The sequence below is a fragment of the Oncorhynchus masou genome, chromosome 21 (genome assembly GCF_036934945.1).
Source record: "Oncorhynchus masou masou isolate Uvic2021 chromosome 21, UVic_Omas_1.1, whole genome shotgun sequence".
NCBI lineage: Eukaryota > Metazoa > Chordata > Actinopteri > Salmoniformes > Salmonidae > Oncorhynchus > Oncorhynchus masou.
In genome coordinates this window covers 34,076,211-34,093,040 of record NC_088232.1, presented here as the reverse complement: position 1 = coordinate 34,093,040, position 16,830 = coordinate 34,076,211, and the positions used below count along the sequence as shown (strand labels likewise).

Below are 16,830 nucleotides of genomic sequence, written 5' to 3'. Positions count from 1 at the left end.
CCATGTCTAAACTTGCCCAATGTGACTCCTTCAACAAAACATGGGAGGCCACAAAACAGAAGTGGGATGACCTGGTCTGTGTGTTGAAAGAAAAATACTTTCAAAGGCAGTTCAACGAGGTCGTCAAACCACAGTCAATTATAGTGATTGCAGCCATGTGGTATCCACAGCAAGTGAATGAAGTGACATTGACTGGTCTGTTCAGAGCACATCTCACTATGCACTAATCCCTGAGAATGCTGAACTATCCACCAACACTGCCAGGAGAAGATGACTGCCAGGAACAAGTAGACATCCAGGACTACAGAACTGCAGACCCAATGATGAGCCCCGGAGATGCAATGCTGCAATGTAATCATATTCAAACTTCCACAGCAGAGCTCTCAGTGTCCCCGTTTAAAAATGGTCTTACACTGATACAAGTCGAAAACAAGGTCACAAGGTTATGGGCCATGGCTCCGTTTGTCGTCTACCAAGAGTTTATTATGAGTTGTTGGTACATAGACATTGCCAGGGGAAAGGAAATACTGACATTAAAATGTAATGTATTCAACACTTCATACTGGCATTATAATGAATTCAACACCTAAGGCTCATAATGATTGGAAGAGTTATATGTTATAATGGGAATGAGTTTAGGAAGGAGTAACTACTGACCAGCTCTGTGTGTTAGCCATAGGCCATTCTGTATGTATTAGAATGGCCATTTCCCCTCAGGACTTACTGAAGACTACGAGGATGAAGATCACAGTGGCCATTCCAGCAGTGATGTAGAACATGATGCTGATGTGGTATGCCAGATCATCCATATCATCAACATTTGGCACGAGGATGGGCGGCACCAGAAAGCCAATGGCAATGCCCATCTGTAAGTGAGGGAGACAAAAATACACGATCAGTCAATGACTCCTGCCATCACACCTCCACACACATACAAAGCAATGCTATTAAGGGGAAACATATAAACAAACTATAACGTTAAGTAAAGCATGAAATGTTTAAACAGTCCTATATGGCTATACTGCTTGATAGTTGTTAGAGGGACAGTAAATAAATCAGCTATGGCAGAAACGCATGCTTGATTATGTGTTGACATGAGTGCATACAAAGTACAGAAAAGAGAGTGTGGCATGTCGTAAAGTTAATGTCAGGGCCATATTTTAATGTCCGGGCCATATTTCTTGGTAGTCCAGAAATGAGGATAAAGTGTCTTTGCGTCTTTCACAATCCCTTGTCAACTGGCCTATATTCCCCCTCTCCCCACTGTTTTGCAACAATTGTAGTGGTTTTTGGACATTGAGGGTTGCTAAACCTTCCAAATTTGAATACCACATGTGCCTATGTCCTCATCTTCCTAGAGCCTCAACATTCCAGAAAGGACATCAGACATGGTCCCATGACTCTAGGGGAAAGGTGAAAGTGAGACACGGTCAAGAGATGACAGAGGCATGCTCCTCAAAGGAGGACCAGAGTGTGACATCTCCCCATCACCTTCCCAGCATGCTGCTTCCTCATAGTTGCTGGGGACACTCTTACCCTGCAACTACTCTCTAGGAAATTCACTGCACAAAATGTCAATACTGGTGTTGACGTTGTTTACCACTACATCACTATAACTTAGATGAACTTACCTGAGGGATAGCTTAGTAACAGACTCACAGGAGCATTTTAAAGATCAGCATTCCTACAACAGAATAACTGAAGTGTGATCTTTGTTTAATCTCCATCATTTGGTTCAAAAATATACATTTCATAGATTTCATACTTTCTTAAAGAAAAGGTTGGTACCAGTCCATCTTAATGCAGTACAATAGACCTTTTAACATGTTCCTCAAATCAACCTTTTCAAAACAACTTCTGAAATACCATTCAATTTCCAAACTATGTTTAAGCAAGAAGGCCCGAAGGGGTGATGTATATGGCCAATATACCAAGGCTAATGGCTGTTCTTATGCACGACGCAGTGCAGAGTGCCTGGACACAGCCTTTAGCTGTGGTATATTGGAAATATATCACAAACCCCCAACGGGCCTTGTTGCTATTATAAACTGGTTACCAACATAATTAGAGCAGTAAAAATAAATGTTTTGTCATACGGGCTGTTCTTAGGCATGACACAACAGAACAAAAAGAATGAACGACTCTGCTCGTGTCTCTAGCAACCCTAGATTTGTGTCGGTACTACATCTTGTGGAAGTATGAAATAGTATGAATAAAGAACACGTGCCAATATATCCTCCAAACACTGGCTGCTCCGGCATTATCACTTAAATAGAAGTCCTGATTCTATCAGCTTCTACATGAAACGTTAGTTTGAATGAAAATAATGTCAAACTTTAAAGCAGTAGGAGGGGTATCAGAGCCAGAGGTTAAAATAACTATGCGAAAAATAGGTCATTGTTAATATTAAGAACAAAACAAAATGGTCTTTGATCTACATAAAAGCAAAGGAACTGAAGGTGGGATTGAGTCAAAGAACAATAAACATGCTTAACAATGAACGGTATGAAGTATTTACAGTAAGCTCTGACTGCGTGAGACTCTACTGAAAGAAAAATTAACTGTTTGGCTTCAGAGGTTGGAGGGCATTTGTGTGGTACTCCATAGTATGTGTCAGACCATTAAACTTCCCATGAATGACGACAGGGGCTTCAGGCTGGTCAACACTATCCACATCCAAGGCTTTCCCCAAGGGTTACATAGAGTACCCAGAGCCAAAAGGTATTCTGGGTCACCTACTGATACTTGTATCTGCAAGACCACAAGAATTGTCAAAGCAACTTAGAATGTGCTGAGAGATAGTTCTAGTGCAGGGTTCCCCAATAGGTGTGCAGCGGGCCAAATCCGGCCCACAGGTAAATGTATTTGTATTTCCTTTTTATCGCTTGTCCAATTGTGTGCCGCCTCATGGGTCTCACGGACGTGGCTGGCTGCGACACAGCCTGGGATCAAACCCGTGACTGTAGTGATGCGGAACATTTTGATATGGCCTGTTGTTGCATTTGTGCAGATCAGTCTGACTATGTATTCTGTCATGATATGTTTGCACTGCACTTTCCTAAGGTCCTGTTGAAAACAAATAATCACACACGCCCTTCACAACATCACCTACTAACTTGAATTTCAAGTAACGCTTGCCATGAAAACAGCATTCTCAAGGTTATAATCTTATTGCTGTACAGTTAATTTACCTAAGTCATAGGAGCTCGAAACCAGACGCTTCGAGCAGTAGAAGTCACCCGCCATCCCCCAGGCTAGAAGAACAAACCACACACAAACGTAACAGAAATCATTTGAACAATACTATAAAAATCATCAGCCTGACTTCAACTGTAGTTAGAGTCGTATCACTTGTTCATAGGGCCTCCTACCGTTCTCCCTTTCCAAAAGTGAGAGGTTTTATTGAAACTCCTGTTATATGTTACATTTCCATAACGACCCTCAGATGAATCTGTTGTGAAGAAGATGTCAAATTAAACGACCTGATTTACAAGTAGGAGCCGAGTCTCCAATATGTATAGTGTTTGCTTAACTAATATTGACCATGTACAGGAGGATTCTTTACCAAATGTAGCTTGCTGTCATCACATCATTCCTGTAATCCTAGTTTCACCATTTGTCATATGGCCACATATTTTCTCTGTTTATGTAACAATTATTATCTTAAATGTTTCATATGCAAAAACCACAGAGCAGACAGGGTTAAAACACTGTATGTGGGATATGTTGAAACAGGAGATCAAAAACAAAGATTTGTCTGACTACTTTGAATGTAGGCTAAGCTGTAAGTATCACATCAGTTCGGGGCGGCAGGCAGCCGAGTGGTTAGGGCATTAGGCCAGTATCTGAAAGGTTGCTGGCTCGAATCCCTGAGCTGACAAGGTGAAAATCTGTCGTTCTGCCCCTGAACAATGCAGTTAATCAACTGCTCCCTGTTAGGCCATCATTGTAAATATGAATTTTTTCTTAATTAACTGACTTGCCTAGTTAAATAAAGGTTTAAAAAATAAATAATAATTGTCAGTATTCATACACCTAGTAAATTATGTTACTTTGATTTCCCACATACTTAGTAAGTGGGAGGTACTGGGCACATTAAGAAGTGTCAGTTTGGCAGGTTCCTGCAGGTTCTCCCACATCAGACCAGTGGACACATCTGCCCCAGTCTTATTAGCCTTTGCATTGCCATCCACCCAGTCGTGTTGTAATTCTCGCTGCAAGCTAATGCTCCTTCTGCCTTGTACCTCTGCCCTTTGAAGCATTTAACAGCTAAGAGAGGAACAGAGGTACCTCCTTTGTGGGCGGTCTGTATCTGTGACAAGTTAATGTTGTGTTATTTACCTGTCTTTCTCTACCACATGACATACACACGCCATGAGGGACAAAAGTCCAGTGCAAAAGAGAGATTACCCATAAGAATAGACAGGACCAACCCAATACCAGGAAGCAGCATGTTGTGGTTCAAAACATAAGTACGCCTCTACTTCTCTAAAGTGAATTAACCATCCCTTAGAACGGAAGAAGAAAGTCTGTGGGTACTTGGTTTACTGAGAAGGTTTGTAACGACTCTCAAGGGTTGAAGAAGGAGACCAATGTGCAGCGTGGTAGGCGTTCATGATTATTAATAAAGCTGAACACTGCAACAAAACAACAAAGTAGAAAAAGGAAAGCGCACAGTTCTGTTAGGCAAACAAAACAGCTAAGCAGAAAATAACTCCCCACAAAACCCAAATGGAAAATAACAAATTATATATGATCCCCAATCCCCCCCTCCGGTGCAGGGACCGTAGATTGTCGCTGCCCGCTCTTGACTGGGGACCGATGATGGAGGCTCTGGACTGGGGACCGATGATGGAGGCTCTGGACTGGGGACCGATGATGGAGGCTCTTGACTGGGGACCGATGATGGAGGCTCTGGACTGGGGACCGTCGCTGGAGGCTCCTTTCCCTGGATCCTCACTGCAGGCTCCGTGCCATGGATCATCACTGGAGGCTTCGTGCCATGGATCATCACTGGAGGCTTCGTGCCATGGATCATCACTGGAGGCTTCGTGCCATGGATCATCACTGGAGGCTCCGTGCCATGGATTATCACTGGAGACTTTGTGCCATGGATCATCACTGGAGGCTTCGTGCCATGGATTATCTCTGGAGGCTTCGGGCCATGGATCATCACTGGAGGCTTCGTACGTGGAGCCGGAACAGGTTTCACCGGACTGGGGAGACGCACTGGAGGCCAGTAGCGCTGAGCCGGCACCATCCGTTCTGGCTGGATGCCCACTCTAGCCCAGCCAATGCGGGGAGCTGGAATATAGTGCACCGGGCTGTGACTGAGCACTGGAGACATGGTGCGCATCACTGCATAACACGGTGCCCGACCGGTCACATGCTCCCCACGGTAAGCACGGGGAGTTAGCTCAGGTCTAAACCCTGACTCCGCTAATCTCCCCATGTGCCCACCAAATTTGTTGGGGGGGAGCTGCCTCTCGGGCTTCGTGCTAGCCGTGACGCCTTGTATAGTTGCTCCCTCCTTGCTGCCTCCCTCTGCTCCCATGGGAGGTGATCCCTCCCAGCCAGGATCTCCTCCCACGTCCAGGATCCTTTACCATTCAGAATGTCCTCCCACGTCCATTCCTCCTGACCACGCTGCACAGTGGGAAATTACAATGGTATACTGCCCCTACAGTCTCTGATATGTCCTACAGGGACACACTTTTTTCACTCCACCATCCTAATCAGTGAATTTCATAAAAATAAAAACAGTGAAACATTAAAAAAGTTATCATTTTTATATAAAACTATACTAAAAATAGTAATGTCACCAAATAATTGATTTAAATTAAGAACAGATTCTTATTTTACAATGACGGCCTACCCCAGCCAAACCTTCCCCTAAACCGGACAATGCTGGGCCAATTGTGAGCTGCCCTATGGGACTCCCAATCATTGCCGGTTGTAATAAAGCCCGGGATTGAACCAGGGTCTGTAGTGATGCCTCTAACACTGAGATGCAGTACCTTAGACTGCTGAGCCACTCAGGAGAACTAAACACACTGTTTTGCAATGAAGGTCTACAGTAGCCTCAACAGCACTGTGTAGCGTAGCACCATGGTGTAGCCAGAGGACAACTAGTTTCCGTCCTCTGAGTACATTGACTTCAATACAAAACCTAGGAGGCTCTTGGTTCTCACTCCCTTCCATAGACTTACACAGTAAGTATGACAACACCTGGAGGACGTCCTCCAACCTATCAGAGCTCTTGCAGCATGAACTGACATGTTGTCCACCCAATCAAAAGATCAGAGAATTAATATAATACTGAAAGCATACGCTACAGATAGCTAGCACTGCAATGCATAAAATGTAGTGAGAAGTTGACTCAAAGAGAAAGACAATAGTTTAACAGTTTAGAACAAATTAATTTCTTTAAAATGTGTGGAGAAGCGAGAGAGAGCTAAAAAAAAATGTTTTATATACTTAACTAGCTAATTACATTTCAGTAATTTAGCAGACACTCTTATCCAGAGCGACTGACAGGAGCAATTATGGTTAAGTACCTTGCTCAAGGGCACATTGATAGATGTTTTCCCCTTGTCAGCTCTGGGATTTGAACCAGCAATTTTTCAGTTACTGGCCCAACACTCTAACTGCTAGGCTACCTGCCGCAAGAATGCAGTTAGCTAGTTGAGCCTACTCAAACACCCAGCTCAAACAGAGAGGGATGCTATGTTAGCTAGCTGGCTATGGCTATCCAACACTGTTCCAAGTCAAGGTAAGCTTTTGATTTTATTCATTTATTCCCATTGGGGCCCGCCGGTGTAACTGCTTGCTGACTGTACACTGTACTGCATGAGTGTTTCTGGTTTACTAACTCGTTAGTTCTACTAGCTATGTTGACTATGACATTAGCTAATATGGTGACAATGATTTAGGCTGTGTGTAGCGGTTATGATATGAAGGTTTGGCTTGGAAAGGTTTTTTAAGCCTGGTCACAGAAAGACGATGTGTTGTGCACTGAAGTCCACAAGCGAAGGAAAAAGGTGAGAGGAGGAGAGCACGTAGATGCAAGAAGGAATTATACGAGAAAAGTGATCATGCGGATTGTATGTCGCTGCTATGAATGTGAACTGTGTTTGGGTGTGATCAGTGGTGTATTCATTCTGTTGAAAAACTTCTCTTAAATGGAAGCAAACAGGCATAAACACACCTGAATTTGTCTAATAGAAACTCTTGTTTGCAACTGTTGATCACTAGATACACCCTAGATCAGCTGGATACAGGCAAGGGTATGCAAGGCGATATTGAATGTGTCACTATCTGTCACCTTTTCTCTCCACCTGTGCACATATGTTGTAAACTGTCATTCGTAGGCTAGGTTGTAGCAACCTCATGATGGATATAGGAAAATTTGAGTATCATGTTGTAGCCTAAAGCTATCGATGCTACATTGAGCTGGGTGAATGGAATATGAATTATAGTCATCCAATAAGCTGTAATAGAAATAAGGCCATGCTCATAATTTTTTTTTGTTATATTGTCCTCCCTCATCTTAAATGTCACCAACCACCACTGTTGCTTACCCTAACCCTAACCCTTTTCCTAACCTTAAACTCGTATTAACCTGTTACGTGAATTCTCCTAACCTGCTACATGAATTATCCGAACCTACTACGTGACTTCTCCTAACCTACTGCATAAATTCCCCTAACCTTCTACGAAAAAGTCATCGGTATCAAAGTGCATGAAGAGTGTTTCCCAGGTCCCCAAGTCCTACACCCCTGCTGAATGCAATCATTTAGTGGACCAGGAATGAACAAAGCAAGCCCGACTAACAGCATCATCTTCATGTAAACTGAAACCAAAACTACAAATGCATTCCAAATAGGTCATTTAAAGATTGTTCGTAAAGTAATGCTACTATTAAGCTTAAGAAAAATCGTTCCTTTCTGCCATTTGAAATAGGACTTTGAATTTGAATATTTGGAAATATTTCGGTCATATTTTGCTAAATGTATTTTAAGTCTCTTTCGATATAATCTAGCTATTGACATATTTACGGTATTACATCAAATTAATATAAATCTATGCCTATATTTCCATTTGAACAAAAAGTATTTATTTCATGAAATATTTTTGTTGATTTCCATATAAACAGTCGAGTGGCGGTCAAAGGCACTGCGCTGCAGCGCTTGAGGTGTCACTAGAGACTCGGTTACGATCCCGTGTCGTGACCGGGAGACCAATGAGGCGGCGCAAAATTTGTCCAGCGTCGTCCGGGTTAGGGGAGGGTTTGGCTGACCGGGATGTTCTTGTCCCATCTGTGGCGGGTTGGTCGCTTGCAAGCTGACTGCGGTCGCCAGTTGTACGGTGTTTCCTCCGACACGTTGGTGTGGCTGGCTTCTGTGCAGTGTGTGAAGAAGCAGTGCAGTTTGGCAGGGTAGTGTTTCCGAGGACGCATGGCTCGAGACCCTCGCCTCTCCCAAGTCCATAAGTGAGTTGCAGCGATGGGAAAAGACTAACTACCAATTGGATATCACAACAACAACAAAAAATAAACTTATATTATATAGGAGGACACACTTATATCTTTAATTTATTTTTTACATTACATAAATACTTATTTAAAGAGCGATGATTTAGTATACCTTGATCAATGCATTAAGTGCGTGATTAAATGTAGCCTACTGTACAGATGCATACACCTTAATAGCAAAAGATCGCCGAATTGCACCACGTAATTTTCCCCTTACTCGTCTTTATATTTTTCTATTTTTTATCTGTTTTTCTTTCATTTCCATAAATTGCTGTCGTGACAGAATTCTCACGAAACCTCGCCAATCGTGAAAGGTCCATCGAGTTATGTTAGAAACATAACAGAAATCATTCTGAAAATGATTGTGCATCATTTAGCTATAGAGATGCTCAATGTTGTATATTTGATAGTTAGGCTATTGTGATGACATATTTAAACATGTTGCAATTTGAGGAAAAATGTCATGTTCCTGTGGTGTGAGTTTCGTATTTGTATGTTGCAATATTCAAGTTAGCATTAGGGTATAACCTTTAATTTCAGTTTCAGTCTGAATACATTTCACATTTGAGAGTGGAGTTTTTGTACGAAGTGTACATATTCAATGAGAACATCCTTACAGAAAAGGCTACATCCCAAGGAGTCTTTTTGGATAGGTTTGAAGGGAGGGGGTTGGCGAGATGTAGAGTTGACTTTCCAGGAGAAAAAACTTCTCATCCTGCTCAATGCACTACACACACACCTAAAAAAAATACTACAAAAATTTTAATCCGAGATCAAAGCTTTACTGGCTAAGTAACTAAGCTCAAACAGCATGTTCAGTATTTCATTTTCATGAACTCAAACACTTAATCACAAAGGGATACTTTAGTCAGAACAAAGTAGGCTAGTCAGAAGAAAAAAATATTCCATACAAAAGTGAGCTCTGAAAGGAGGTAATCCAGCAAAAAGGCTGACTAAAACTGATTGCTTGGAAATTGGAAAACTACTTTGTTGGAGCAGTGCTCCTCCTTGCCATGTGAAACCGCCAAAGAAAATCATCTCCATTCAGTTTTTAGGACATACTTGTCACTATGCATGTAACTCACTATACGGCTGGATTAATTCATCTATAAAAAGATCAGCAATATCAAGCTCTAAACGAGAATACTATGCAGCGCATCTCATCAAATCGCACTAAATCGTATCTCTGAATATAGTTTCATTTGGCTATATCAGTGGTGTGGAAATTGTGCATCCAAGGGCTGATAAATGGAGGACAATCACTCAGACACGTGTCCTGGTTTGTTTATTAATGGTCAACCCCATGCTCAGAGGTAATTTGACCATTATTTTTAATACATTGATTATTGGGAATTATAATAGACGTGCCTGAACATAAATTGATTATTAAGGATTACAATAAATCCCAACATTGTAAATCCCAACTGGCCTCCAATTCGTGGCTTGGCTTCAACATAGCTGGATACTGAATACAGGCCTATTGCAGTAGTATAATCATACACATGACCTATTGCATTTAGGGGTCGACTACCCAATCCCTAATTTGATTAATAATGGGGCATTTTGAGGGAGAAAATAAGAGAAATTTCGTCCAGTAAGAGAGGTTGTACATACTCAGTTTCAGATGCTGTCCATACTCAGTTTCAGATGTTGACCACTGTGTCAGACATTTATTAAAAGAGGATGCATCCTCGCCAAAAGGTGTCCATTGCAGAATTACAATATCTCCATTTCTGAATGCATATGAATCGCTCTAGGCTATATCCTAACTTCTTTAACCATGTTCACTGTATCATCAAAACAACTTCTGAATCTAAAATACCACAACAAGTAAGGATAATCTCTTGATAGCCATTGGTCATGCCATACTGTCGACCTATTTCATCTTAACTATCTAAGATCTCAAATCTATAAACGTTAGTTAAATAAACTGTCCAAGACCAACCTTTTTGAAAACATGACATATAGTAATCGGGTTACCCATGTGCGTAATGCGTAATGTCTCTCCAATTGTCGCAAACAGCATTGCCGTTTATGGGCACTCTTTTTTTGGATCAACAAATCAATATTTGTTGCGAATTAAAATCAAAATAGATAATGAATCATAAATCACCACAGATTTCACTTAATAGGGTATCTTTGCGTGATGTAGAATAAACTGACCTGATTCCCAAATACGCCGATGGAACAGGCGGTGGACACCTCTTCAGAGCCAAACCAAACCGATGCTAGGCGGGAAGGCATCCCAAGGATGAATACCTGTGATAGGGAGCCTGCGAATTGTCCAAGCATGGTCACCCAAAATAGGTTTTGCTTAACGCTGGCCACCTTGATCCATGTCCCAAGGCAATTAATGGCGGTGGCCATCAATGCTATGAGCCGCAGTCCTTTTTTGTCCAAAAGCCAGGAGACAGGCCATATAAAGGGAATATATGTCAACATATAGATCATTGACATCCAGTCGATGGCAAAAGAGTCTACATTGTAGAATTTCATAAAAATATTGTTAATTATTCCGTATTGGATCCATTGAAATGCGTTGCACAGGGAATAAGAGCTGAAAAGGAACACCATCACCCATCTCCTTTTGTATAAATGCGTAGTAGTTGTATTGACCTTGTTCACATTCGGGATGCTCGTGCATTCGATTTGTTCCTCCAAGTCCACGGATTTGGAAGGGTTCGTTTTTCCCAGATCCAGACAAATGTTATCTTCTTTAATTTCTTCATCATCAAAGTCAGGGTTGTCGCCCATATTGAGACACCTTTTCTGTTACCTGCCCTTTGTACCTGTGCGCACTGTAAGCTTAGTCTTCGCAGAAACTGCAACTTAAACAAATATGTATTATTCAAAATTTGCATGCAGTGTAGGCTAACACGCAACAACTTAATTAACACGTTTTAAATGTTAAACTAACGTTAAAATGCAGGGTGGAAACATATCTTAGTCTAACTAACTATTAAAAAACAAATAGAAAACCAGTATATATATACATATATTTATATAATATCTTGTTAAATTGCTATCATTATTAAATAATGATATAAAACAAGTGATAAATAACTTGAAATAGGAAACCATACACAAAGCCTATGTTTCTCTTAACACAACAATGTCCCGAATATGTCCGTAATAGCACTCTTGCTCTGAGAGAAATTCCAATCCCTTTATTATAACACCACGTGGTGTCCAAACTCTAACTCCTCCTGATGTAAGTTGAAACAATGATAAGGAAGACTTCGGCATGCGACGTGAATGACGGAACAATATGATTACAGTAGCCTAAGCATATGGGTACTATGTTAATGACCCTTCTTACAAGCATGTTTCTTGTTAAATGTGACAATGAATACAATGGATACGCAAACATTGTGCACACATATTGCAACAGTTGACACACAGTTTGGGGGGAGGTCTCTAAATAATGCTAATTTAACCATTCTCCTATTTGTTTAAAATGCAATTTGTACTGCTACATTGGTAAATATATTTAAAATCTTGTTAAAAATCTTAAATAAATGAACACCCCGACCTCTGTGTCACCTCTGTGTTTAAACCCTCCAGAACTGTCATTAAGCACACCTGGTCCCTATTCCCACTGATTAGCCCAGACCCCGGATCCGGCCATGGTGCCGGGCTGAACGCCGTGCTTTGACCAGGCATCGGTGCAGAGGAAGGCTCCAGCCATGGAGCAGTACTGGATGCCGTGCCTGGACTGGGTACCGACGCAGAGGAAGACTCCTGCCGTGGAGCGGGACTGGACGCCATGCCTGGACTGGGCACCAGCGCAGAGGAAGACTCCTGCCGTGGAGCGGGACTGGACGCCATGCCTGGACTGGGCACCGGCGCTGGGGAAGACTCCTGCCATGGAGCGGGACTGGACGCCATGCCTGGACTGGGCACCAGCGCAGAGGAAGACTCCTGCCGTGGAGCGGGACTGGACGCCATGCCTGGACTGGGCACCAGCGCAGAGGAAGACTCCTGCCATGGAGCGGGACTGGACGCCATGCCTGGACTGGGCACCGGTGCAGAGGAAGGCTTCTGCCATGGAGCAGGACTGGACGCCGTGCCTGGACTGGGCACCAGCGCAGAGGAAGACTCCTGCCATGGAGCGGGACTGGACGCCATGCCTGGACTGGGCACCAGCGCAGAGGAAGACTCCTGCCGTGGAGCGGGACTGGACGCCATGCCTGGACTGGGCACCGGCGCAGGGGAAGACTCCTGCCGTGGAGCGGGACTGGACGCCATGCCTGGACTGGGCACCGGCGCAGAGGAAGACTCCTGCCATGGAGCGGGACTGGATGCCATGCCTGGACTGGGCTCCGGCACAGAGGAAGGCTCCTGCCATGGAGCAGGACTGGACGCCGTACCTGGACTGAGCAGCGGCGCAGAGGAAGGCTCAGGCCATGGAGGGGGACTGGACACCGTGCCTGGACTGGGCATCGGAGCAGGTTGCACTGGACTGATGACACACTCCTAAGGTCGAGTGCGTGGAGCCGGCACAGGTGGCACCGGATTGGTGACACGCTCTTCAGGGCGAGTGCGGGGAGCTGGCACAGGACATACCGGGCTGGGGAGGCACACTGGAGGCCTGGTGCGTGGAGCCGGCACAGGTTGCACCGGACTGATGGCACGCACTTCAGGGCGAGTGCGGGGAGCCGGCACAGGACGTACCGGGCTGAGGAGGCGCACTGGAGGCTTTGGTGCGTGGAGCCGGCACAGGTGGCACTGGACTGATGGCACGCACTTCAGGACGAGTGCGGGGAGCCGGCACAGGACGTACCGGCTGGGGAGGCGCACTGGAGGCCAGATGCGTGGAGCCGGCACATTTTTCAACAGACTGCTGACAGGCTCTTCAGGTCGAATGTTGTGCAGAACACACCTGACTAACATCTCTCTCCTCTCTCGCTCTCCCAACTTCTCCATTGCCTCCCTGACGGTTGTGGCTCTTCAGGGCGAGTGCGGGGAGCTGGCACAGATGGCACTGGACTAATGACTCGCTCTTCAGGGCGAGTGCGAGGAACTGGCACAGGACGTACCAGGCTGAGAAGGCACACTGGTTCGTGAAGCCGGCGCCAATGGCACCGAACTGGTGTCACACTCTTCAGCACGCCTGCGCTGCAGCATACTCCTCGCTACCTCCTCTCTCTGGTATCTTTCATTGAATTCCTCCACCGACTCCCAAACTGGCTCTGGCACTCCCCGCTGCTCAGTCGACCACCCCATGTTCCCCCCCCCCCCACCCCCCAAATCTTGGGGTTTCTGAGGCCGCGGCCCCCGGCGTCGTTGCTGTCCTTCCTGATCTTTTTGCGATTTTCTACAAGGAAGGGTCTCGCATCCTCCCCGGAATTCCTCCCAGGTCCAACTCACTTTATCCTCCCGTACACGCTGCTTGGTCCTTGATTGGTGGGATATTCTGTCACAATTGTTATGATAGATGGACCAAGTCGCAGCATGATTTGAGTTCCACATCTTTTATTAGTGAAACTTAAACAAAACAATAAACAAACAACAACAGTGAAGTAACAGAGCACACATCAACACTCACGCCCCTTATACCACTCACCACTACGACATGTAGGCTCTAGTCGGCTGGCCCTCGCTACATATTCGTCGCCAGACCCACTGGCTCCAGGTCATCTATAAGTCTATAATAGGTAAAGCTCTGCCTTATCTCAGCTCACTGGTCACGATAACAACACCCACCCGTAGCACGCGCTCAAGCAGGTATATCTCACTGGTCATCCCCAAAGCCAACACTTCCTTTGGCCGCCTTTCCTTCCAGTTCTCTGCTGCCAATGACTGGAATGAATTGCAAAAATCGCTGGAGGTGGAGACTTATATTTCCCTCATTAACGTCAAACTTCAGCTATCTGTGTAGCTAACCAATTGCTGCAGCTGCACGTAGCCCATCATTAAATAGACCACCCAATCTACCTACCTCATCCCCATATTGTTTTTATTTACTTTTCTGCTCTTTTGTACACCAGTATTTCTACTTGCAAATCATCTGCTCATCTATCACTCCAGTGTTAATATGCTAAATTGTAGTTACCCCGCTACTATGGCCTATTTACTGCTTTACCTCCTCACGCCATTAGCACACACTGCACAATATATAGACTTTCCTTTTTTCTATTGTGATATATTTTCTATTGGATATATTGTGGTTTCTATCAGTGTAATTATCTGCATAATTTCCAATACTCCATATATTGTTTTTGTAAATATGCAGTGCATTCGGAAAGTATTCAGACCACTTGACTTTTTCCACATTACAGTGTTATTCTGAACTGGAATTAATTGTTTTTCCTCCTCACACAATACCCCATAATGACAAAGTGAAAACAGGTTTTTAGCAATGTTTGCAAATTTGTTAAAAACAGAAATACCTTATTTACACAAGTATTCAGACCCTTTGCTATGAGACTCGAAATTGAGCTCAGGTGCATTCTGTTTCCATTGACCATCCTTGAGATGTTTCTAAAACTTAATTGGAGTCTACCTGTGGTAAATTCAATTGTAGGATATTATTTGGAAAGGGACACACCCGTCTATATAAGGTCCCACAGTTGACAGTGCACATCAAACCAAAAACCAAGCCATGAGGTCGAAGGAATTGTCCATAGAGCTCCGCGACAGGAATGTGTCGAGAAACAGATCTGGGGAAGGGTACCAAAACATTTCTGCAGCATTGAAGGTCCCTAAGAACACAGTGGCCTCCTTCATTCTTAAATGGAATGAAAGACGTTTAGAACCACCAAGGCTCTTGCTGACCTCCTTGCCAAACTGAGCAATAGAGGGAGAATGGCCTTGGTCAGGGAGGTGATCAAGAACTCGATTGTCACTCTGACGAAGCTCCAGAGTTCCTCTGTAGAGATGGGAGAACATTCCAGAAGGACACCAATCAGGCCTTTATGGTAGAGTGGCCAGGCGGAAGCCACTCCTCAGTAAAAGGCACATGACAGCCCACTTGGAGATTACCAAAAGGCACTTAGACTCTGACCATGAGAAACAAGATTCTCTAGTCTGATGAAACAAAGATTGAACTCTTTGGCCTGAGTGCCAAGCATCACATCTGGAGGAAACCTGGCACCATCCCATGGTGCAGCATCATGCTGTGGGGATGTTTGTCAGCAGCAGAGACTGGGAGACTAGTCAGGATTGAGGAAAAGGTGAACGGAGCAAAGTACAGAGAGATTCTTGATGATAACCTGCTCAGGACCTCAGACTGGGGCGAAGGTTCACTTTCCTACAGGACAACAACCCTAAGCACACAGCCAAGACAACGCAGGAGTGGCTTCGGGACAAGTCTTTGAATGTCTTTGAGTGGGCCAGCCAGAGTCCGGAATTGAACACGAATGAACATGTCTGGAGAGAAATAGTTGTGGAGTGAATGCTCCCCATCCAACCTGACAGAGCTTGAGAGGATCTGCAGAGAAGAATGGGAGAAACTCCACAAATACAGGTGTGTCAAACTTGTAGGGTCATACCCAGGAAGACTCAAGGCTGTAATCTCTGCCAAAGGTACTTCAACAAAGTACTGAGTAAAGGGTCTGAATACTTATGTAAATGTATTTTCCGTTTTTATTTTTTAGAAATTTGCAAAAATATCAAAACCTGTTTTTTTTTGTCATTATGGGGTATTGTGTGTAGATTGATGAGAGAAAAAAAGATTTAATACATTTTAGAATAAGGCTGTAAAGTAGCAAAATGCAGAAAAAGTCAAGGGGTCTGAATATTTCCCAAATGCCACCCTCCCCTAATTGGAGTAAACAAATTAAATATATTTTCCTACTTCATTATTCTCCTCGAACCCTACCACCCCTCCCCAAATTGGAGTAAACTCATGGACAAAAATACTTTGGCTTCTACTTCCAGTGTATTTGTATACAATGCATACATTTCATGGACAGTATATTTTACATTAGTTATCTTGTGTTTGTTTTAAGTCCAAGCCTTCAGCTACAGTCAACCCCTCCCATCTATCTCTGAAGACCATTCAGTTTCTAGCTGCCATATATTTTTCTACTGTGCTGTGATGTTTTATAACATTTCTTAACCTTTCTATTCTCATAGTTTCTACAGATTGTAAATTAAAGATGAACACCTTTGCTAATAGTTTTATTATAGTATTGACCGATTTGACTATGACTTTTCAAATCACCGAACAATTTTTTCCATATGGCTACATTTGTCATCCCGGGACAATCTCGTATTTCAGCCCCTTTTCAAGTGTACCACATTTTCTTTCTACAAAATAATAATTTTGTCAGCAAGACGCATCAATTAATTCA

At 43.7% G+C, this 16,830-nt stretch overlaps 1 protein-coding gene across 2 annotated transcripts in view; it reads right to left on the bottom strand.

Annotated features, from left to right (window-relative positions):
* flvcr2a (FLVCR choline and putative heme transporter 2a) overlaps positions 1-11,657 on the bottom strand; it is a 39,724-nt gene extending 28,067 nt beyond the window's left edge. For both annotated transcript variants that reach the window (XM_064928252.1, XM_064928253.1), the window contains exons 1-2: positions 10,697-11,657; positions 725-866 (exon numbers count right to left, since the gene is read on the bottom strand). In XM_064928252.1, coding sequence (XP_064784324.1) covers positions 725-866; positions 10,697-11,287 — 733 coding nt within the window. In that variant the 5' untranslated portion in view covers positions 11,288-11,657. The remainder of the gene's footprint in view (positions 1-724; positions 867-10,696) is intronic.
* Positions 11,658-16,830: the final 5,173 nt, after the last annotated feature.